At 39.5% G+C, this 24,104-nt stretch overlaps 1 protein-coding gene across 1 annotated transcript; it reads right to left on the reverse strand.

The window, feature by feature from the left end:
• Positions 1-390: 390 nt before the first annotated feature.
• Positions 391-16,784, reverse strand: fhip2a (FHF complex subunit HOOK interacting protein 2). The gene is made up of 18 exons (XM_084735416.1): positions 16,754-16,784; positions 16,467-16,621; positions 15,049-15,127; positions 12,129-12,298; positions 11,105-11,209; positions 10,866-10,988; positions 10,490-10,714; positions 9,953-10,149; positions 9,281-9,395; positions 9,049-9,125; positions 8,748-8,940; positions 7,064-7,227; positions 6,109-6,255; positions 5,479-5,569; positions 5,247-5,390; positions 3,850-3,990; positions 3,209-3,312; positions 391-1,647 (listed from the first exon to the last, which is right to left on the reverse strand). The coding sequence occupies exons 2-18, from the start codon at positions 16,509-16,511 to the stop codon at positions 1,536-1,538; spliced, it is 2,232 nt and encodes a 743-aa protein (XP_084591542.1). The 5' UTR covers positions 16,512-16,621; positions 16,754-16,784; the 3' UTR covers positions 391-1,535.
• Between the last annotated feature and the right edge of the window lie 7,320 nt (positions 16,785-24,104).

A 24,104-nucleotide genomic window follows, 5' to 3' on the forward strand; every position in this document is an offset into this window, starting at 1 on the left:
GCTCAATTCCTGGATGTGATGGGACCATTGCTATGTTATGAGCCAAGATAGCTTAATACTGTTGTTTTACATAACTTCAGACAACACCGAATTCATAAAGAAGGTCAGTCCAAAGCTGATTTAAAGTTTCTGACTCCGGTTAAGTGGAAAAAAAAACAGTTCAGAAATACAGTTCACATACATTTAAGCTAATCAATGTGATCTTTTGATAAGCAATGAAATTTTGGAGCCCCCTGGAGAGGCCCGCCACCAACTTTGAAAACCTCTGCGTTGAACTGTTAACAACCAAGTAGACACAGCTTTGTTTTAGGGATCAAAAGCTAACAAAGGTTTGGAACCGTTGCTGGAAACAGAATGTCGTGAATGACGTTTTTAAGACACTGGTCAATAAAATGAAGAGGTCTGCTCCTCTCTGTGACTCTTACTGTAAAAACAATAACACAGCATCCCTTGGACAATATAAACACTGGTGCGTGAGAAATGCAACACTGGGTCTGGAGAACAACATTTCAGAACTAACGCAGAATCAAAAACATGAGATCTCGTCGCACAAACACCAACTTGACATTTTCTAAAAGCCAGCCGAACGAAGCACAAATGAACTTGAAAAATGTAACGAGTGCAATGCAATGAGATCTGTGTGCAAATTCACATAATTTGCAATATTCACCATTTCATTTGACTAAATGTGATGGATGGTGATATCTTTGGGTGATTACAGATGAGCTTTGAGAGCACAAGCACTTAAAGACAAACTGAGGAAAACATAAAATAGTATCTGCTTAGTCAATCCTTAATTTGACTATTTTAACTTATTTTATCTTATCTTAACATGATATTAGTTAAAAAGGCAACCTGAAAGCAAATAAATAAGAGGACTTGGCATATAAAATGAGTGCAGTATTGTAAATACTACAGTTCAATATGTATGTAACTACAGGTACATATAGGGGTTGAAGGTAGTGGGCATTTTTCTCTACAGCCTCTTGTCTTCAAACAGACAACATGTGAGGAGTTAAGATAAAAATGTTTCAAAAGGAAACAATCTGTAACTGAAAGGTGTGATTCCACACTAAGGCAATGACAAATGGGTGGGGATGGGACACGAAATAAATACACAAACATCTTTCTCCTCGATGTAATAATTACAGGGCTGTCATCTTTTGGCTGGTGAGGAAGAAGATGGTTGGGGGAGTGAGTGAGAGAAAAATGCAGAGGCTGAAAATAGTCCAGTGACCATTTCTCTGCACCTCGACCTCTTTCCTCCCTCCTCTTATTCCTCTGCTGGCTGGGCAGTGTCTGCGCTCTGACCTGCTCGAAAACAAGACCAAAGACTTTTTTATAGTGGAGCCCAAGAGGTCAGAAGAGGAGGAGTGATGAAACCCGTCTGTGTGGGCTTTTAACAGTCTCGCAGGGATGAGCGGTTAGTGTAATGTTTTGCCGACCCTGTGCCACCGGTACCAGCACACCCCAAAGGCCCAGTTTAATCTCGACCTGTCTGCCCGGCCGAGGCAGATGGATGAACAGCAGGAAGATTACGGCGAGGAGGAGGAAGCTGCGTGGTATTTGACGAAGGCGATGGCTGCCAGCTCTTTGCAGAACTCCTCCAGCACAATCACGCCCTCCAGAAGAGTCATGTGGTCGATGCTACAGGAAGAAACAGACAAACGTGTGAAGCGGTGTTCGTTTCGTTATAAGATAAACATAAATAAATAACATATGATGATAAAAACTATGACGAAATTTATTGACTTTTTCGTCAAAGAATAAAAACAAGTTGACAATGGTAATAGGTATAGGGGTAAGTGTCAGTGTTTATTCCTCCAGTATATTTTCAACTCGCCAGCAACATTACATGACACTACAGTTATTTTAGGGTATCGTTTTGGCGCTTTTTAAAATGTTTAATAGCTTAACAGCAGCATAGGGCTACTAGCACTAGCTACATGTCACTTTTATACAATGATGGCTCTATACTGTCAGATAAAATAGGCACACCGCCTCCCACTGTGCATTTAAGCAACAGAACATTGCCTGTACTAAACAAAATGCCCCTTCAAAAAAAACACACACACAAAAAAACTGCCCCATATTTGTCCTGGGATTCATCGTCATCAGCCTGCACCAACTAATCCTCTGGAAAGCATGAGTCCATACTGCTCTGTTTAGCGCTGCACAGTCATGCTGGCGTGCTGTGCTTATGTAAATCACAGTGACATTGGTTGAGAGATTTCAGACAGAGCTGATTAAAGTATTTCTTTAGCTTTATTTCTTCTTCTTCGAGTTGGTCCACTGTCTCAAACATGGCCTCGGCCCCCCGACTTCGCTCAGTGTGTGTTGCTGCAGCACGATAAGGATAATGAGCACTGCCAGATTTTATGTGCCAAACTAAGCTTAACAGTTAGACCACATACAGACAGCACTGGTTTTAGCTACTGAGCACACTGCACACAATGAAGCAAAAAAAAAAAAAACAGATGTGTCTTCCAGTATGTGGACATGGTTTGGATTTAAAAAGTCAGACGAGAAACAGAAAACGATAATCTGCAAATCATGTGAGATGACAGTGGTTATAAGTGGTGGTTATACTTGATATACTTCAGAAAAGTTTTTTTTTTCTATTAATCCAGTTTTGCACATAAAATATTTATGTAATGTATGTGAAATATGGTTAAGAGTACAGTAAGCCATGCAGTTGCCATACCAGTGTTTTACCCCTTCAGACGCACTTATATTGACATACTAATGAAAACAAATATACAGAAATATATACCATTACTGTTTGTCCTCCAAATTATACTGTGATATAAATTTTAGGCCATACCACCCAGCCTTGAATGCACAATTAATGAAATGTAGGGCACTTAATATTAGGACAAACTATGAGAGAAAGGAGCACAAATGTAGTACACATAATGTTAATTACAGGTTAATGGATGTTTCCTCCGGGAGTATGAGTTTCAACATTCCAGATAAATGTTTAAATAATGCATTATGTTACACTTTAGTCGACTAAATCTACTGTAGATTCAGGCAACTAAAATATTATATTTAGTTAACTAAAACTAGACTAAAACTAACAATCCAGATGACTTAAATATGACAAACAAAATCAACATGTGCTGTCAAAATCAACCTGAATGAGACGAGCACCACAAAACTCAACAGAGAAGAAGACAGGAGCACAGAACCATGTGGTAATACGTACGTGATGCCCTCTGGCTCCAGACCTAATAATCTCTTCCTCACAAGCAGCAGTTTGGGTGTGAAGTCTGGGATGCGCTGAATCCTCAACATGAGATCTCCCACCACCTAACACAATAACAAGAACACAAAGCAATTACCAAAACGAAACAGCTCTGCTTTCGTCCGTAGATACACCACCAGTAAATCATTACTCCACTCATTGGAGACATTACAGCAATTATCATAAACAAACAAGACCATCACCAAGAAAATCAGCAGCTTCCACCAGCCTCTAAACCGCCTTTTACACTGTGCTACTGGGATCGATTTCAAAGAAAAATAGCTGGACCGAATCACAGAACAAAGTAGGTGCAGACGCGCAGCTTTTCCAGTAAGAAGCAGGTCGAGTAGCAGCATGCCCACCATTTTAATAGCAAGTTTTAGATTCCCAGAAACACTTGCACAATCAATACCCTTGGCATGAGATAAAGGCCAGCAAATGTCTCAAACATTGTTACTTGACATTTTGAAGTACAATATTAAATATTTCAAGATACTAAACGTAGCAACAATCAAGCAGGAAATCTCCAAGTGCCAAAATAACAGTAATTGTAGGCCATTATGCATCAGATAACCACTGTATGATGTAAACAGGAGTATTACCCTGACGATGACAGAGAACAGAGACCTGCAGCCGGGGGCCAGGTTGATGTAAGGGTCCAGCAGGTACTCATGTAAGTGGGGGTGTGGTAACAAAGACAGCTTGGACAGCACAGCGGTCACCTGCAGGTTGACGTCGTAGGGCTGCAGGACACAGAGAGCGTCAGATATAAAACTGCACAGAAAATTAAAATGACTTTAGAGCTGACAAAGTCCTGACTTCTCTGTTTGAAACAGAAATGTGTGTGTGTGTGCAGAAGAACAGCTGTGAATAAATAACACAACAAATAACAGAAGTCAGAGGCTTTTAGTGACTAAAACTTCATAAATCCACACAGCACTCCCCCTTTTAGATTTGATTTCCTAAATGCTACAAGAAGCACATGCGCTGCCAAAAAGTGCATTTTGCTTCTGAATCGCTATTAGTCATCTTCACAATTCCCATCTAACATCATTTGTCAAATGAGTTTATGGCCTGAGCTCATTATTTGTTTTTTATATTTCAAAAAAAACCAAAAAAAAAAACCAGAAGACCTCTTCATCATCAGCAGCTCATTTGCATTTTCTCTGTTTTTTCTCTGCACTTTCCATTAATGAACGTCATTTACATTAAATTGCAGTGAATAATGTTCTCTTACAGCATGAAATAATTCATTTTGGATGCATGGGAACATTCAAACGACTGGTATTAGCATGCGTGCCAGGTTATTCTGATCACAAGTGGACAGCTCAGTACAGATGTGAATGCACCCAAGACAATTTGAGGATGCATATGAGCTCTTATTACTCATACTACATTCAGAGGTGCCTGGACGACATGTGACCACATTCTTTCACCAGTGTGTACGCAATGTGTCTAGCTTTTGTGTTAAGCTAGGAAAACAACTTCCTAAACTTTGTTAAACACTGTCTACATCAAATTGTAAATGGTATTATTTATTATTAGTAAGTTATTTCTTTCTTTGAAAAAATAATCTTTAAATAAAATAGTCAAAAAAAATGTCGTTTTGTCTCAAATCATGCTGATGCAGCTACATGTTAATTTGCATACAGAGCAGGTTAAGTGAGATCTGATCACAAGTGGTCACTCAAGACGTCGTCAGAACTTGTGATTGGATCACCCAAGATGCATCTTAATACCAGGTGTAAACAGGCTTATTCACACATAGAGATCTTCATTTATTCAGTGCAATCTGATTGTACTTGTCAAACTTGATTAAACAGTTCAGGACTCATCGTCTTGCAAACTTGCCATCTGAGAGCATTTTGTAGCATTAGCATTTGTGGTTTTTGTTTACTGTGAGCTCGGAGCAGCTTAAACAATCCAAATATGTCAACAGTCAAGCATTAATGAAGATAGTGTTACTACAAGCGTTTAGTGCGTGGTGGGTCAAACTAACCTGATCTAAGATGCGTCCCATCCTGTCGAACAGAACCTTGAGAAAGTGGCCTTCGAAGAAAGGGGTGTCCAAGTTACACTTCTCAAAAGGCTTTGGATTTCCCCTCCAGTCCCACCGCTGGCAGACGCCGCAATAGTCCCTGAACTGAGGAGAACAATTCATGATTTAAAACATTATTTCCTCTTTGTCTGGAGCATCTCACGCCTTGAATGTGATTTAGAGTGAGCTTTACCTGTCTGTGCGCGTCTCTGAGGTAGGTGTCATAGCCCGTGCCTTCAACATGATACGATGACTTGGCCTCATCGGGCACCAAGCACAGGAAACTGCAACACAATTGAACAGTGAGACTTTAAAAGAAAAAAGGGATATTATTATAGAACAGCCATCCGCTAAAAATCTAGCAGTCACAATCTTTTTAAAGGTCAGGTCCGTGCTCATTTCTGGGGTAAGATGACCAATTAAAATATGACAGGCAGGCTTTTTTATCCTTTTGTTTCCTTATCGTGTCTTTTTCTCGTAAAGTGTGAATAGTTTTAGTGCTTTAACTGATTTTGGAAATGCTCTTAGGACATATAATTTGTGAAGAAAAGGAAGACACCAGGACAGGTAGTTGAGGTTCATCTCTGTTGTTCTCATTTATAGGATGTCCTTACTTTTTGTTCCTTTTTTAAAATGGATTCTGTGTGCATGGGATCTGTCCGACGTCTGTCCTGTTTTCCATGACATCAGGGACCATGTTGGAAGTAAGTCTTTACACTGTCCACGTTATCCCTTGATTTATTTGTCTTCTTTATGTATAAAATAAAGTCAAAAACTGAGAAACTCCTCATAGTGCATGCTGTATCATGAGCAGACTGCGTACCTGTTGACGATCTTGTGGACCTCAGTCTTCCCATCAGACTTTGAGTGGTCAGGACTCTGCGGCGGAGAGGAGCTGAGCCAATCAGAACCAGACAGCCTGCTGTCCGGGGAGACGTCATCACCAAACAGTGGATCCTCCTCAAGGTCTCTGTGGAAAGAACACATACACATTAAAAGCTATATTTGTGAAAAGATGACCCAAGTACAATCAGAGCTGCTGCTAGTTTTTGCCTGGGGAATTATGCATCTTTCTTCATGATGCACAGCTCTGGGGACAGACGCCCACTGATTGTGATAGTATGAGTTTTCGATTTCTATTCTCCATTCTGGTAAGTAAACCCACTTTGTCATTGTTTCCGAGTGTAGTTAAAGGGGGAAATTTTCAATGGGATAATATTTGAAGGACTCATTGACCTTGCACTGCACCTCTGTGTTCTACTGTGTCACGTGGGAAGTGCATGCATGTCTTCATAGAGATGAGAGATTTTGTAGATTAGTTTTACTTGCATGTTAAAGGAGCATTTAGTGTATCTCAAAGTATGTTTACTGTATGGTTGCAAATATATAGCGTCACAGACATTCTTCAGCTGTTCTGCAAAATCATCTTACAATCTACAGACAATAGGATCATGTAATATTATATAAACCCAGTGCTGCATTTTGGTGTCTTTGATTCATTTGCATGAAAACTAGTGAGTCATAAAAACAATCACATCAATACACAAGCAAGCTATCGCTCATTATGTGTCAATCTTCATGCATGCCTTTCCCAATAACCATGCTTACAAAGATTCCCACTAACTGAAACACACAATAAGGAACAGTTTAGTTGAATTGGTAGCACATCTGAAAAAACACAGCTAGTTGATGCATTCACTTTATTGTGCACGTCATTTTGCAGGCAGGTTTTTTTTTTTTTTAAAGGAAGCTCGGAGAGGTCAAAGGTTGGTCCTTACACAGCATCATGGGGCTGCCCATTCTCCAGGGGCTCCCGCTCTTCCTGCGGTTTGTTCTCCAGGTAGTTCCTCTCTTCCAGGCTGCGCAGCACCAAGCTGTGGAGGATGTGCTGGTTGGGCTTCTGGATCAGCTGCTCAAATAGCCGCAGTGTCATGATGCTGATCTGAGGACGCAAGAAGAGGAATGAGGCTCAGCTCCATCTATATAAACCCAGAGCAACATGCCAAGTGTTTGTGCACTGACAAAAAAAGCAGGCGGTGGCTGTTTCAGACATCAAAGAGATGATTCATCTGCCTTTTATGTGATGAAAATGTGTGCAATGGTTCTGTCAGATACTAATTAACATTCAAGAGCTTTTTGTTAATCATATGATTCACTGGAACTCAGAATCCTTGAAGGACAGATGGCAGATTTATAATTTTGAATTAACAAGTAAAAGAAGACATCATGAATACATGAATTTCATTTTTGAAGGTACGGTAATGTTGAGCGGGTTTACACCATAAAGTCAGTAACAGATAAATACATGCTTGGACATATTTTGTCAAATCAAATATTAGTAAAGCTAGTATTGGCTTACGAATGCAGATACTGATATCGGCTGGATAGGCCAATATTGGCCCTGATAGTTATCGTGCAGCCCTGGTGAGGACAACACATCGTTTCAATTTTCCAACTGGTCTGCTTTGCATTCACAAAGGCAAAACTCAAACTGTCCAGAAATTATAAACAGAAGTCATGTGGTGGAAATGTCATTTGATTATTGTCCATAAAGTCTGTGAGTAAAAACGTGACAAAATCTACCTGAATATTGTACATGATGGAGCACCATCAGATTCTGTTCACATTGGTGTTGAGACGTTAGAGGACTGTGCATACGTGCATCTCATAAGACAGCAGGTATTGAAGGGAATCTTCGCCACTTTTCATTTGAATGTCCAGTCAGTGTTGAAGGGAAATTATGTCGTCTTACGTTACAAATTCCTAATTTGACCAAAAAAACGGGAGTTCTTGCATCTAGTGATATTACAGTGATGTCACTGGATGTAAGAAAGAACTACAGACTATTTCAACATGGATTTCTGGCTTCTACATCTGGGTAGCCAGGGTTGTGCTAGCTGAGAAGTTTTGTCACCAAATGCTATGTCTGGTCAACAAAAACAACAAACAAAAAGTTTTCTTGGTCAATATAGCACACAGAGGAATTTATTGCTTCAATTGACTGCATTTATCATCAACACTGATCGGACAGCCATGTGAAAAGTGACGAAGTTTCCATTTAAATACTTTAATAACACAGGCATTTCTCACTGTGTCGTGAGTTCAGGTTTGTCCTCTTCCAGTCAACATTTTGGTTGCAAAGGTTTTACTAAGAAATGACACATGCAAAGGTATGTCGTTCGCTTGACAGTGGTCAGAGAATATCGCTTCGAGTTGGACCAGAGAGCAGTTGTTTGGTCCACACCCGAGTTTGCGTCTGGCATTCACACCAACCCAACAAACCACACCAACGGGGTAAAACGCTCCTGGGTTCTGTTCAACTGCAATAAACAAGGATGGTATGAACCCAGCCTATGAAAGGGTGTGACAAAAATGCCTATCAGACAGACATAAATGATTTTTTAGGTCGATTCATGACCAGACCGAGTGCATCCTGAATAATAACAATGATATGATAAGAACCTCGTCAGACAGGTGGTCACAGTGCTCGATGAGTCTGTGTCGGAGTGGATTCTGAGCGATAGTAGCTGAGGTCTCGGGCTCTCTCTCCTCTCCCAACAGGAAGTAAACCATCTCCTGCAGCAGAGCCTCTGATGTCACCTGCCTGATGATCCTGTTCAGCAGGGCTGTGGAGGTCAGTATGCCCACCTCGGACCTGTGCGCGCCCACAAACACACCACGTGTTACTGAGCAGTCACGACACACTGAGACGAGATGAAGAATTTTAATTAAAAAATGAGTGACTGATGATTCAAAGACTTACGTCTGCATCAGCTGTGGCTCCATAACAGACACAAAGAATCTTTCTCTCACTGCCTTTGCCATCACTGCAGCTGCTGACTGGAAGACAAATGAAAAAAAACAAAAATGTAGTTCAGCCTTCCGTGGCTTTCAGATACAAAAACAACTTCTTTGGGAAGGAAGTTCTTTTATCCTGTTGATTCTGACAACAATATGACACATCAAAACACAGTGAGTCAGCATTGGTTAAAGACCTTCTGAGCCTCCTTGATGAGCTGGTCACAGTAATCTAGCCATGACAGGAAAGAGATGAGAGCCCTCTTCCCTGTGAACACAGCAGCATCCTCCTTAAGGTTATATACATCCAGACTGAAAAAGAGAGAGAGAGAGAAAGAAAAGACAAAAAGACTGAGCGACTCCTACTTACAATTTATCCACTGAAAAAAAGCACTTCACAGAGGATACTATTTAAAGGCTTCCTGCTCAGTCAAATCAAATCAATATCTCAGACGAGGACAGAATGAGTGATGTTTACAAGCCATTACACTTGAAGACTATTACAGTTAACTAAAACTAAACGCTAAAAGTAGGTGTGAAAAAACATGAGTTAGGAGAGATAAACAAAAACTAACTGAAATTATATAGTATACTCACAAAAATAACTAAAATGAAATAAAAATGTACAGGAAATGTCTTACGTTTTAGTGCTGTCAAAACAACAAGCAAGTTGTGTTTGTGTTGTAATACCTATTCTGAACTTCTTAACTTCTTAAATTTTTTTGAAGATTAAAAACTAAACTGGGACACACAAACACACTGTGCAAACTACCTGAAACTAAACATAATTAAAAATATACAACTATGGTATGTCTGCTGATTTCACTGAATGTGTGATTATAGACAGAAAACACTAAAAAGAAATTTACCCCCAGTTGACTGACTCCACCGTCTCAATGTCCAAGGGGTCCATGGACTGCGGCAGGGCTTTATAGAAGGACACCAGCCGGTCAGTCAGGAGCTCACAGAGCTCAGTGTTCTCAGTTAAACACTTGGCAGCCGCAGGTTCTGGTAAACTGACCAGCAGCATCAGGCCCTCACATGCCTTCACCACTATTCTGCCATCCTGGGTAGGGAACAAGTGGATACAACTCAGATTTTCAACTCAAATCAAGAAAAAAAAAAAAAGTAACTTACAGTAAAGGCCATTTCACACCAGACCTGTTTTCTCCAGCTATTTACAGTTTTTATTTATTATACAATTTACTGCTGCTGCCTCCATGATTTTGTGGCAGTGCTTTGATTTACTTTCCAGTGAAATACGTGTAATCCAGATATTTGTTACTGAAGTGGTTTGAAAGGTCTGAACATGAAAAATCATTAACAAATATTCAGCTTTTTTCGTTTCATCCCCAGTGTGAAAAGGCCTTAAATCAGCCAAAATTCCAAGAACAGGGATTACTTACTGGGCTCTTTGTGAGGTTGAGCAGGGAGGTGACAAGATTATAATTGTTGCTGTTATTGTTGTTAGTGGTTGGACTAGAGGTGGCGGCAGCGGCTGCAGCCTGTGGCTCCTCAGGGCGGTCACCCTCTTCCTCCGCTGGAGACTGACCAGTGTCAGGAGCCAACACATTCTCCTTCACCTCCTCCGTCCCTCCAGGACTCTTTGTCTCAGGTCTTTTTGACTTGTTCTGCAGATATCATCACAAAGAGGAGATATTTTCTGAGGAGTGTGCTTGGAATTCCTGTAAGGCGCTTACTTTTGCTGGTAATATATACAGATGAATATTTATGAATGTGCTGCTCAACTTTTTTTTCCTTCCTGGTGTCATAGCAACTCACCTCAAGGAAGAAGTTGACGAGGTATGGGTCCTGCTTCAGTTTGGCACAGACTATACAAAGGAACTGAATCTCCTCATTTTCTGTAGGAGCAGCCAGCACCTCCCCGCACAGACGGATCAGTTTCTGACAGGCAAATGTCACAACCACAGAAAAAACAGAGACAGCCAGCGGTTAGCAGACTATTTTGAGGAAAAGGACTGTCAAAAATACAATGAAATCCAGACTGCATCACTTCTCACCTGTACAGGTCTGTGGACATTGATGTGTGGCAGGAGAGGCTGTCGAATGTGTGCTAGCAGCTTTGTGTAGAATGTAAGCACCTGCTGCTTCATCCCTGGAGGACACTGATGGGAAAATGGTACAAAGATAACATGTTAGAATTTATTTGGTTGGGCCATCAAAACAACGTGTCGCCACCCTGTTTAGAAATACAACTCCCAGTGCAGACTGACTGAACAACAAAATTAGCATCTGAGACACAAACATTCAGTGTCTGGGACAATTCAGGGACAGCAGAGAAACTTATTATTACCTATGTCTTCTTGTGTCATGACATACAAATCATTTTAGTTATTTCATTTAAAAAATGAGAGGTGGCACCGGCACAAACATTACAGCTAAGGATGCAATGATACCAAAAACTGACAGTGTGATAATATAATAAAAAAATCCACATTATTATATGTATCACTATATTAAAAAGCAAGAAAAATGACAACAAAATGTCCTAATAAATCAGATGTATACAGCATTTAGTTAACTTCCAAGTGTTTCTGCCTTTCTTCTTTAATAAAATAAAAGTAGCAGACTTTAAGGTGAGCAAACAACTGTCATGACATTTGGCAATGAATGTCTGAATTATGTACGCAGCAGTCAGTAGCAGTCCTTTTCTAATATGAAACAATTCATAAAATGATGTAATATCATGGCAGATATCACCGTTTGATATGGTATTGAGAAAATGTTATTGTTATATTGTGGTATTGTTACATCCTGAATTACAACGCGTGCCTGCTTACTCAGTGTCATGGTATTTAAAATAAAATGAAGTGTTTGACTATGAGATATGTTCAAAGCATTTCCATCACAGATACAGGTTTGCATTTGCACTGCAGTTTGCAGTGATGCATTTCTTGATCACCTAGTTAGAGATAAAAAAAAAAGGAACAGTAACTTAATAACTAAAAGAATAATTAAAACTGTCTGTGGCCAAACATTTAGGGTAATTTCAATTTTTGTTTTTGTAACTCATGACTGTCTTACATCTGCCTTGCCCAGGGTGTAGAGAGTCTCCAGGATCTTATGGTGTAGGAGATACTCCATGCAGGGTCCTGTCTCTCCAGACTCTCTTTCCCCTTCCTCCTGGGTCAGGATGTCCAGCATCTGTTCCAGGTGGGATGGGATGTTGGTGTCTGTAACTGGCGCTTTGTCATCTAATAGAAGAAAGTAGACGGACATGTCAGAACTCGGGCTGACCCTGAAAAATCAGCGATTCAAATGATCAGCCAAGAATACCCCCAGGCAACCTGCATTTTGACAAATCTCTGCACTTTGGCTGCATCACTGTACACATAGCAACGCAAGAGCAACAGCATAGAGTGCTGTAAACTTTAAAACAGAGTCTCAAAATGACCACAAACTACCAAACTATGCATGATGGAGTGGAGAAGGGTAACAGAAACTGAGGTCAGCATGGCACCTACCAGCGAGGGCAGCACCGTCTGTTGGCTGCTCTGGTGATGACTGTCAGTCAGCTAAACAACTTTTGAACCAGATGGTGGTTGCCTATGACCTCCTGCATAACTGCTGTCTACTGTGATTGACTCTTTGGCTGACAGCACTGTCAGAGGCCCAGCAGGAGAAACACCTTGTGGTGCACTGAGATGTTATAACTTTACTATGAGCAGGACACACACTTTTACTTTCTCTGACTGTTTAGAAAGGATGTTTGCACTTCACAGATGATTAATTAAAACGTGAGGGACGCTAAAACATGAGACTCTTGTAAACTGATATGAGTTTAGTGTGGTGCTGAACTGAATAAAGGGAAGAAACAAATAGTTGAGTCATTGTATTGAACAGACAAAATTCTGAGTCAGGTACAGCCCTACTCACAACCTCTGCATGTCCAAAAGATGCAAACATAAGCTCATCTTCACCACATGTAAGAAGTTTCAGGTTTACCTGAAGTGAAATATGCTTAAGCACCCTCCATCTAACTACTGCAAGGTTTTTCCTTACCAAGTTTTCTCTTTTCTGCCCACAAACAAAAGCACAACTGTTAAAACTACACAGCTCTTGTGTAGTGTTTGCTTTAATACTATTGTGAAAAATTTATTGATGTTTATAAGATGTAACACAGTCCAGGTTTTTCTGATCCACCAACATTTTGTGGATTGCAAAATATGCAATATAATTTTATCCATGGAAAACTTTGGTAGAGACTGTTAATTCGGCTGGCATAAACACTTTCCAAGGTGGCACAGTGAAATAAAATATTTCAAATTTCAATAAGATTTTTCACTAAGGCCTATTTTCAATCAAATAACAATCAATCAAAGCAATTTCAAAACTAAAGCCCATGAGAGAGAGTGAAATAAGAGAGTGGTCTAAGTATAGCCTCCCATTCTTGTTTATCACCAGTTATGCAACAGATAAGGTGTGGTTCAATTAAATCAATCTAATAACGCAATCTGCACACATGTATGTCAATTTAAATCACAACAACTACTTCAGCATCAAAATGAACAACAAAATGTTATATTTTTAATCATGTTATTAAAGTGACCTCCGAATAATAGTTTAAGTTTATTTAAGTTATAATTCTGCTAGACCAATCATTCCCAAAGACTGGGTCGGGACCCACAGGTGAATCACAGGAGATTTTTTTGGGGTCCCCAAATAAATAAGATACTATAGAGGACATTCTGCAAATTTAAGATTTATATTGCACTATAGCTTTTAAAAAGCATTGAAATGTGTTAATTGTTTTACCGATGAGAGGAGAAAACAAGAGCCCGTTAAATCCACATAAACGTACTGATTTTGTCTCATTTCTGATAAAATGTCTTCTATTGTTTTTCTCATAACAGGAAATAGAAACAATGAAATGGCCTGTTAAAGTTTTAAAGCATATATATATTGTCAATAAAGCATCAAGATAAGATAGAGTGATGCAGAAATGGCAGTAAAAATTATTAATAATGTTAATTTATGCACTGAACATTAATACTGAACTCTTCCCAGAATTAATTGATAAGGCTTATTGTGACTTTGGTTGTGATGGTCTATCATTTTTAAAAAGTGGGTCTCCAGGAAAAAAGTTTGGGAAACACTGTTAGACCAATGACTAAATGCCCCTGAAAATGGTCTCAGCTACATAATACTCAAAAAAAAAAAAGCTAATCCCCATCAGCTGTCCAGAGTAAATACTGTTAAACTGGACTAACTGGGAGAACTGCTTAGCTGTTGCTCAGAGTGAAGAATAAAAAACAAAGACTTTCCTGGCCCAAAATATGCAGAGTCTAGACATCGATAGTTTGCGTGGACGTTATCAATATTTTACAGGACTGGGTTTAACCACCAAGTACATTTCAGATGCAACCTGAGACATGGAGTGTATGAGCTGTACTTGTGCAGATTCTACAAGCAAACACGAAGGAAGCACTCCCAGTCTAGACCAGCTTTTGTCCAGAGTCAGAGTTGTGAACTCAACTAGCATGACATTCCCTGCATACTTCACATGTATGCCTTTTCATTTGGATTTTCATCATAACCATCCCCCTGCACTGCCTGTGTTCTTCTTGCATACTGTGGTGCTGCATGAGCAAATGATTCTAATTCAGTTATTATAGTTGAGAAAAAAATGTCAAATGTTTGCTAGTTAAAACTTAACAATACTGTCTTTTGCATTCTTTAAAATGAGCAAGTTTAAGGCAACTTTTTTGGATCTGGCATGGTGTAATGTGCACATATCTTCTAAAATACTTCATATTAACAAAAAAAGGTGGATTAATTAACAGTGAATATGAACATAGATATCATCAACTTGTAAACAAGCCTGCTGTTGCATTCAAATTTTAGACTGGTGTCAAAACACATCAGCAACTTTGACAGGAACCTAAACAACAACAAATCCACCTCTGGGGATATCATGACCAAAACAAGTTCAAATTTTTCTTACCAGAAGTCTCAATGTAATAATGTGTTATGGCCTTCCAGTGATAAACGAAGTCCTCCTGCAAAGGCAGCGATGGGGCAAGCTGAAACAAAAAAATTGCAAACATAAACTTATTGTATGTTTATAGTGGGGCTGCAAGATATGGTACAAAAAATCATACTGTGATTCCAATGTGATTCACGATTAGTTGTAATGATAATTTCTGCAGCACAATTTTAATTTTTACTGAAAATAAAAAAAAAGATTCAAAGGCACGATGATGTGACATTTGCTGGAGTCTGTACCAAACCAGTATGTTTCCTGTTTTGTCAAATGTTTCTCCTTTACCAAGAACTTGCAGCTTCTGTAGTTTGAATATTGCACTTGTCCAATTGCAACATCAATGGTAATTTGATCAACTGTGCAGTCTAAGTCTGTAGTGCTGGTGCAGAGAAACACCAGTAATCATCATGGCAACATGTTTCAATCACAGATCAAACAGAGACTGAGAAGACTGGTTTGTTCTTTGTGTGTTCAGTAAGATTTTCTCAGTGCTTCAGAGATGGTTCTCCTTTTTTCTAAATGTGCCACAAGATGACTTTGATCAGCGTGTTGTGATCAAAGATAACTCCCTGCAGTTTTCAAGAACGTTTATTAAATGGGGTAAAACTTCCACTTTCATGAGACATAAAAGGTTTACATTTATCCTCACGCACACCATCAATCTCTATAACAGAATAAGTAGATAACAAGCTAATATTAGATATTTTCTTTTTGTGTAACACCTACATATGAATTGTGTCACCTGCCATACCTCCATTGTTTGGAGCCCTTAACCTGAGGCTGCTTGAGAGCAGGATCCAGGCAGGTTTCTACTGGCTTAGGTAACGCTAGCTGGCTAGCTAACGTAAAGCATTAAGCTTTTCGAAAAAGCTGTGCGCGATAACCCACAGCCTGTCCCTTTAATATTAACGGTAAAACGTTTGCGCAACATCAAATAAGGCTGTCCTATCATTTCGAAATCACCCCTCATTATAAGACTCTGCTGTTTGAAACGAGACAGCTAGCTACGGCATTAGCTTCTTGGCGCTAACATTAGCGGCTAACTAGCTCAGTCTGTCAAACTACCCTTTAAAAAAACGCCTTGCTGCAATAAAGAAAATGACAATAAGGAAGTATGTTAGTTAGTAACATAAACGAACAGACAAATACATACACCCGCATGTATAACTTAATATCGCTGACAAAAACAAACAAATTGACAGCACAAACACAAAACGCTAACGTTAGCTTAGGCTAATTAGTTAGCTCGCTAGTATCGCTAACGCTGACGTTATGATATGTGATGTCCAGGCGAGCAAAGGCCCCTTCTAACCAAAATAGACGACACACAAAAGCAAGCCTAAGGATAAAAATATGCTTTTGATCCAATAAAAACTCACCGCTTCCACAGCATGCTGGAGAATGGACGTAAATTTGGAGAACATTTTGTTCTTCGACTGGACTAGTTTCTCCCGAGAAGACCTAGAGAATTCCTCTATCTTCTTCTTCCTGTTGTTACCGCCGCGATCCAGATTGGAGGTTTCATATAATGACCCTTGTAACGAAAGAAAAAAAAAATGTGAGCAATAAAACCTTTCACACGTTGCTGGGCCACAGGACCTCACAGGCCTGGCACAAGCACTGTAAACAAGACGTCTACAGACTCAAGTAACGTATTGCTGCTCACTTTGGACACGGTGGCACTTCCCTCGCCAAACGCTACGCTTTTCATCCAGCAGGGGGCGCAGGAGCACAAGACACCGGCTTTCAATTATTACTGAGAATGATCGATGCATACAAATGAAGATAGCAGGCAATACATTCAATGAGGGGCGGTGATCAATATTTCCAGCTTGGAAACAAACGTCAATAACTCAAATATAAAAGGAAGTATGGGATTCCGATAAGCGAACAATATAGGTTATATGGAAAAGCTATGCAATCAATTGATTCGCCCCCCACATAATATATAATGCACTGGTGTGGGCTGTTTCTCTGAAATTGCAGTGTTTTCCCCTCATTTAGGCTTTCTTAAAGTCTCGTAAAATAAAGTTGAAGAGTCCATGTGATGAACACACTGCCAAATATTTCCCTCAAAGCAGCAGAATTAGTGGAAAAAAAAAAGAAAGACAACACTCATCCGTCCAGAGTGCCTGTCAACTTTATGATTTAGCCCAACTAGAACAGCACAGTCATCCCGGACTAAAAGTAGGCTCGCCGGTTTAACGTTGAGGTGACCCGACAGCATCTTTGCAGGCGAGGAACCTCAAGACTGATTTAATTTATAACTCCGTAATTCCGCGATATTATCTTCAAATATGGACATAAACTTGTTGGAAAATAAGAAGGATGCTGTCTGTTCCAGGACACGCCCTGTCGCTGGAAAGTGCTCTCTCCATCGCGCAGTCTAGTCTAGTCTACCAAATCGCAGGCTGTATGTTTCCCTGCGTTTAATCCCATTAAATGACAGCCAGAAACTTCAAGTACAGATAAAATATCAGGCTGTCAACCGGTCCCTTTTTTCCCTCCTCCAAACCTGCACCGGGGCATCTCCTCCCGTTCATCTCGCCAAAGAAAGAGAAGCTCTACCTACCGGGCATGTCTGCTGCTAGAGGTGAGTATCTTTTTGCCGCAGAAGCCTTCATAACAACACATTTAGATGAGAAAAGTCTCTTAATTTTAAGGGAGGAGGGGGGTCTTGGTTCAGGGATGGATGCATTGGAGAAGAGAGCCCATTTGCGTCGTCTTTCGGGAGGATCAGGCTGTGATAATGACACTGTTATTGTAAGTAGGTTACACCGGTGCATAGCTGAAACTACAGCTTCCACTGCTGCAGCCCTCTCCACACAGCCTACAACTTATTTTGTAAATGTGAACACTTTTGACTCACCTTTAAATAGATCACATTGTTTTTTTTTTAATCCCAGTGATAATGAACCTCCTGTGATTGCTGTTTCTTTTGACATTTGACATTATCTTTAATCAGGATGGTGCATATCATTAATGAAAGGCTGTACACACCCTAATTGTTGCCTAAATGAAAGCTGATGATGGATGACTGGTAGCAGATGGTGCTCATTAGTAATTGACTGGTTGTCATACAATGGAGTAGTGTAATTTTAGGATAATTGTACCTGGTGAGGCGACAAAAAGTACCAGCTTTTTTGGGGGAAAAGCAGTAAAAAAATGCAAACTATCACACGGTGCAACAGTTTCATTGCAGCTTGAAGTGATGTTTTTATTTCTCACTGAGCACAAAACTGACACCTGCAAATAGTGCAGGTGGAGCATGTTTGTTCCCATCAGGTGGGCCTTTGTGCTGTCCTGGATTTGTGTCAGGTGACTGCGTCCTCTGGCAGAAGAGATAAAGAGCCTCCAGCTGTTCTGGCTATAGATTGTGATCAGATGGTCTGACCAGTGGTGTAAAAAATATAAAGGGCACCAACCAGTGTGTGAGAATTGTGATGCTTTTATGGTGAAATAGTTCCAATCCCTGGTTTTAGTTTAAAATCATTTTATTATGTGTTAAAGTTACAGTGTGTGAGATTTACAGGGATTTATTAGCAGAATATAAAACATTAATTAATATGTTTTCATTAGTGCAAAATCACCTGAAAATAAGAATCCTTTACCTTAGAATGAGATGTTTATATCTTAAAAGTAGTGATGCGCGGGCTGCAGTTACAACTGTGGGCTCTGTGGTTAATCTGCAGGTTGGGCATCCTGATAAATAGTGGATGGGTCACGGGTGGAAAATGCGGTGCATCTCCCCACGATGAAGAGAGATGCTGTGTACATTTACACACAAGGCACAGCAACTCTGCTTCATTTATTATTTAACCCTGTTTCCTCTGAAGATTTTCCTCTGTCTTGTCAAGTTCATAGGTATATGTATTTTTTTGCTGTTTAAATGCTGCTATATAGTTTTTATTTTTGCTGCTTAAACATTGCTGCACTGACACACGTGGAAATGAAACTGAAAACAGCTCCTCTAATCAATGATCAAAGAAAACAGTCAAACATCAATACAACACTCACTAAAGAAAGAACTTGGAAAGCTTGTGCTGCTCAATATAATTTAGAATGTAATATAGCCTATAGGGGTGGGTAAAGGTGCAGGTGGGAAATAAGATGCATCTCCCCATTCAGAGTCACGCTGAGTTCGCGTTTACGCACAAAGCACGGCAGTGCAACTTCTTATTTCATTTTAATTATTTAACTCTGTTTAAGTTTCCTCTGTCTTGTGAAGTTTGGAACTGCAATTTTAAGTTTTGCTGCTTAAATGTCCCAGGATATTTGCTACAGTGATATTACAGCACACATGGAAACAAAATTGAAAACAGTCTCTCTAATCAATCATCAAAGAAAACATTTAGACATTAATACGGCACACAATAAAGAAATCAACTGGAAAGCTCACGCTCACAGCATTATTTAAGAGGTAATATAGACTACATGGATAGATGGGTAGAGATGCAAGTGAGAAATAGAATACATCTCCCCATTAAGAGACACAGTGTTTGCACATTTACACACAAGGCACAAAAGCACAGCCTCATTGATAATTTATTTCAGTTTCCTCTGGAGTTTCTTCTGCCCTGTCAAGTTTATAACTCCAGTTTTTAGTTTTCTGCTTAAATGGTTAACAGTTTCTGCTGCAGTGACATTACTGCATGCATTCAGACAAAACTGAAGGCAGCCTCTCTAGTCGTTAAGGTAAAGTGTCGAAGAACTGTAGACTCAAAAACAGCACACACATCCAAAATGGATGAATACTGGATGCTGACAGTAGAACAGGTGCAAAAATCAAACAATAGGTCTGCACACCAGAAACCGCTCCTTGAGAAATTTTTAGTAGTATCACCACATGTGACGTTTCGGGCACCAGCCCTTAGGGCTGGTGCCCGAAATGTCACATGTGGTGATACTATAAAAAAAATTGTCAAGGAAAACACCTGGAAAGCTTGACATTATTTAAAAGGTAATATAGCCTACAGGGGTGGGTAGAGGTGTGAGTCTCAACATCAGAAAAAAATTGGGTGGATCACAGGTGGATGATTTATGGATGCTATACCTCTGTAATAAAATCACACAGGAAACCATTAACCATTTATCATTTAGAAACACATAGAGGCCAACTTATTTTCTAGCATGTAGGGCAGCCTGTGTGGCACTTCATCACATCTTCTCTGTTGGAAAGGCACCCAGGGCACTTTATCATGTTACATCTACCATCCAAGAGGGCACTTTGCTATGTTTTATCTGCCATCAGGGCATCCAAGAGGGCACCAGTGGGTCTGATTGACTGATTGAGAGCTGGATACAAGCAATATTACCCTCATGTTATTGACCTCAAGGTTATTAGGCCTATATTAAATCTGCACTCGCAGTGGGTAAAAACTCACCCTTTTCTAAAGAAGCTCAAGCTGTACAGTCTGTCACTCCCCTTCAGGCTCTGTATGGCTGAGCCTGTGTAGCAAGATGGCTTTGAACTCCCCCCCTCCATCACTGATGTGGCCCACTGTATGTGTCCTCCACGGCTGCCGGTGGAGATCGATGGAGCTCAGAGCCCACCGCTTGACAGCCCCCCTGAGGTACATGGATCTGATTAGCACACTTAAGCCCCTGCAAACCGCCAATCATTATTCATGAAAAGTAACTACCCTGCGCCCTACTGTAGTATGATAGGCAAGTGCCGATTATCTCTGTGTTGGTTAGGAGGATGTGAGGTTATTAATTCATTATTGCAGGCACATGAGGCACAAACATGAGTAATGATATGTCAAATCAAACATGTATTTGTACTGGACCAGGCTGAGTCTGTGCCTTTTCAATTGCACTCGCTGTAATACTCAAGAACTTGATTTGCACAATTTTTCACAATATTAAACAAAATGACATTAAGTGACATTATATATATTATATCAATATCGTGATATGAGACTAGATATCATCTCAGATTTTGGATATTGTTATTTTGTGATACGGCGTAAGTGTTTTCTTTATCTTAATAATAATATTTTGTGAAAGAACCAACAGTCATCCCTGCAATACTAATACTATATCAATTATTATTATCCAGGTATTTCGTTAAAAATATTGTGATTTTTGTTTTTGTCCATATCACCAGCTCTAATGGACATGCCAATATGTTTTTAGCAGTCAGAATGTATTTTCAAAGGTTTTTGCCATGTTTTAAATCTCATCTGATTAATTATTTGATCAACAGAAAGTTAGATAACCATGTAATTACTCAGTTAAATGCAAAACATTTCCCTATTCCAGTTTGCCAGCTTTGAGGAGTTGCTGCTTTTCATTAACATGTGTAATAACTCATGTAATATCTTTGGATTGTGGTCTGTTGGTCGGCCAATCATACAATTTGAAGAAATCACATTCAGCTGTAGAAAATAATGACTTTCTGATCTGTATCTATAAGATGTTGTGTAGGGCTGCAACAATTAAGCGATTATTGGTTAATTATTAAATTAATCTCCAACTATTTTCATATTTGATTAATGAGTTTGAGTAATTTTTTAGGGAAAAAAAGTCAAAATTCTCTTATTTCAGCATCATAAATATGGATTTTTCTGGTTTCTTTACTCCTCTCTGACCGTAGACTGAATATCTTTGGGTTGTGGGCAAAACAAGACATTTGATGACATCATCTTGAGCTTTGGGAAACACTGACTGACGTTTTTCCACAATGTTTCTGACATTTAATAGACCAAAAACGTATTAATTAATCAAGGAAATTATCAGCAGATTAATCACCATTGACAATAATAATTAGTTTTAGTCCTTGAGTCATGATACATCCTGGTATTGATGATAACCATGATATGTAAAATATTAAATACTGATATCATGTTAATAATAAACATGATAATATGATGTAATATTGTATGTAAAAATGAAATGTTCATCAGACATCAGATCACAGTACATCAGAGTGGTTAGTGGTCAGCCTGTGGTCTCACACACAAACTCTCTGTCTCCTGCTCCCTGCAAGTGATTTTGTTTCTGTTGACATTGTACTGATGGCAAATGTTAGGCCTCGTGGATCTTTGATCCTTGTGTTTATCAGTTCATCTGGTTTCCTTTATCTAAATCCATTAAGTCTAATTGCACTTTTTGTGCATTTTTATACAGTAATGGTCACAGACTCTCTCAACCTCCCTACACTCATATTTTGAGTGCAGTTCTTTTGGCAAAAAAAGAGTACAGTAAAAAAAAAAAAGACAAACATGAATTTGACAGATGGCTTTTTTTCAACTTTTCTATACATTTTGCGATCGTATCATTATTGTGAATTCTTTTGGTCTTTTGGATAATTGTGTGGTGAAAATCACGACAGCCCAAATCTATAAGCAAGATCTAAAACATGTTAGTTGATTAAAATATGTTCCTTCCCACAGAAACAGGAAGTAAGAAAATTACTCCACTTTTCCCTCCCCGTGCACATTTATGATTCCCAGCCCCTCCCTCGGCTGTCCAGCAAGCATCAGCCATTACCGTGCTCTCAGTCTTGCAGTCGCCCACCCCCCCCACCGCTGTTATCAGCACAAGGCCACGAGCTTTTACCTTGGTAGTGATGCCCTTCCATTAGTCACCCAGCCTTATAATACACCCTTGAGGGCAAACTGCTCTGTCTGGGCCTTTCAGTGTCGTATCTCCTGTGCTGTTGACTTTTGGGTTCTTTTTTCAAAAAATCAAATTTTATTATTTTTGTGTGAATGAATCACTATCCTGCAGATAATGTCAGAGCACACAGTGTATTATTTTAATAGTGCTTTTACATTCATTCCTATCTGAGTGTGTGAGTGTGCCATTGATTGCCACTGAGCAGTGGGACCAGAATAACGGAGGGTTAAGTATGTTGTTCAAGGTCACTCCAGTAGAGGAATTTGAAGGATGGCAGGGCGTTTCTTATCAGATTCCTCCATCTACATTTCATTCTCCCTCTTAGTCTGGGAAATCGCCTTCAAACCTGCCACGGTTATACCATTTAGCATAATTTCTTCATTTATTTTTACAGTTTGCTGTTCAGCTTCCATTGGGTCTCTGCTGTGAAGGTTGGCCATCATATGTGGGAAAATTTATTGTTCTTCTTGGCCCATTTAACTCAGCTCCGCAGCAGAATCTTAAAACAATACGTTGGACGGCAGAGCTTTCACGTGTGTGGTCCAGTGTTGTTCATTCAGTTTTCTGCTACCTCTGGGTGGCTGCATAGGTTTGCATGTCATATTTTATATCTGATTTTGTGGACCCTTTTGAAGGCATTGTGGTAAAATATACTGAATCGAACCTAATTAAAGGGGTAGTTCTGGTTATTTGAAATAGGGTTTATGGGTTACTTATCAATAATGTTTCTATAGTATTTCCCTCAGTAGATGGTGGTTGGTTACTGCTGAGGACGGCGTTAGCAGTGAAAGCCATCTCTATTATTAAAAGAAATATTTTACTTTACTTGTCCTTTACAGCCTCAAAGTCACATCTTGGCCTGCTAATTCACAAATACGGAAGAATAATGACTATATAAATGAAATAGTAACAAAGTAAGTATGAAAAATACACTCGTAATAAGAAAATATAATAAAATGAAGATTTAACAGGTTCCTTCCTCATATTTCACAGACGTTAGTTTCTGGTACCTGGTAACATCTCAATGAAATTTTCAACTAAATCTCAGCAACAAGGTTTCAGTGTCAAGATGTTTGCTGTTTAGGCCTGTGAGCACAATCAATATGCAGAAAAAAATGTTTTATTTTATGGAAAAAAATTATTATATCAAATTCTAACTTGTTTGCATGTATTTTTGCAAATCAGTACCACCTCTTAGTATAACTCATATCATGAATGAAAGTCATAAAGAGTTATGTCAGCCTTAAGAAAGTGGGGGAAACTCTATTTTGTGAGTTAGATTTCCTGTTCCGTCCCCGTCTTCAATACGCTGTTGTGCTCTTTTCCAGTAATTAGATCTGAAAGTGACATTGCATCTGGATGTCTGGATAGCTTTAAGTAACTGGCAGCACAGA

Source organism: Lutjanus erythropterus, chromosome 14 (genome assembly GCF_056507025.1).
Source record: "Lutjanus erythropterus isolate fLutEry1 chromosome 14, fLutEry1.hap2, whole genome shotgun sequence".
Classification (NCBI taxonomy): domain Eukaryota; kingdom Metazoa; phylum Chordata; class Actinopteri; order Lutjaniformes; family Lutjanidae; genus Lutjanus; species Lutjanus erythropterus.

Coding starts and splice junctions, on each gene's coding strand:
- fhip2a (XM_084735416.1), bottom strand. CDS start 16,511: ATGTTCTCCAAATTTACGTCCATTCTCCAGCATGCTGTGGAAGCG. Junction 10,715..10,865: donor TCGTCAACTTCTTCCTTGAG/GTGAGTTGCTAT, acceptor TGATATCTGCAG/AACAAGTCAAAAAGACCTGA. Junction 9,126..9,280: donor TCATCAAGGAGGCTCAGAAG/GTCTTTAACCAA, acceptor TTTGTCTTCCAG/TCAGCAGCTGCAGTGATGGC.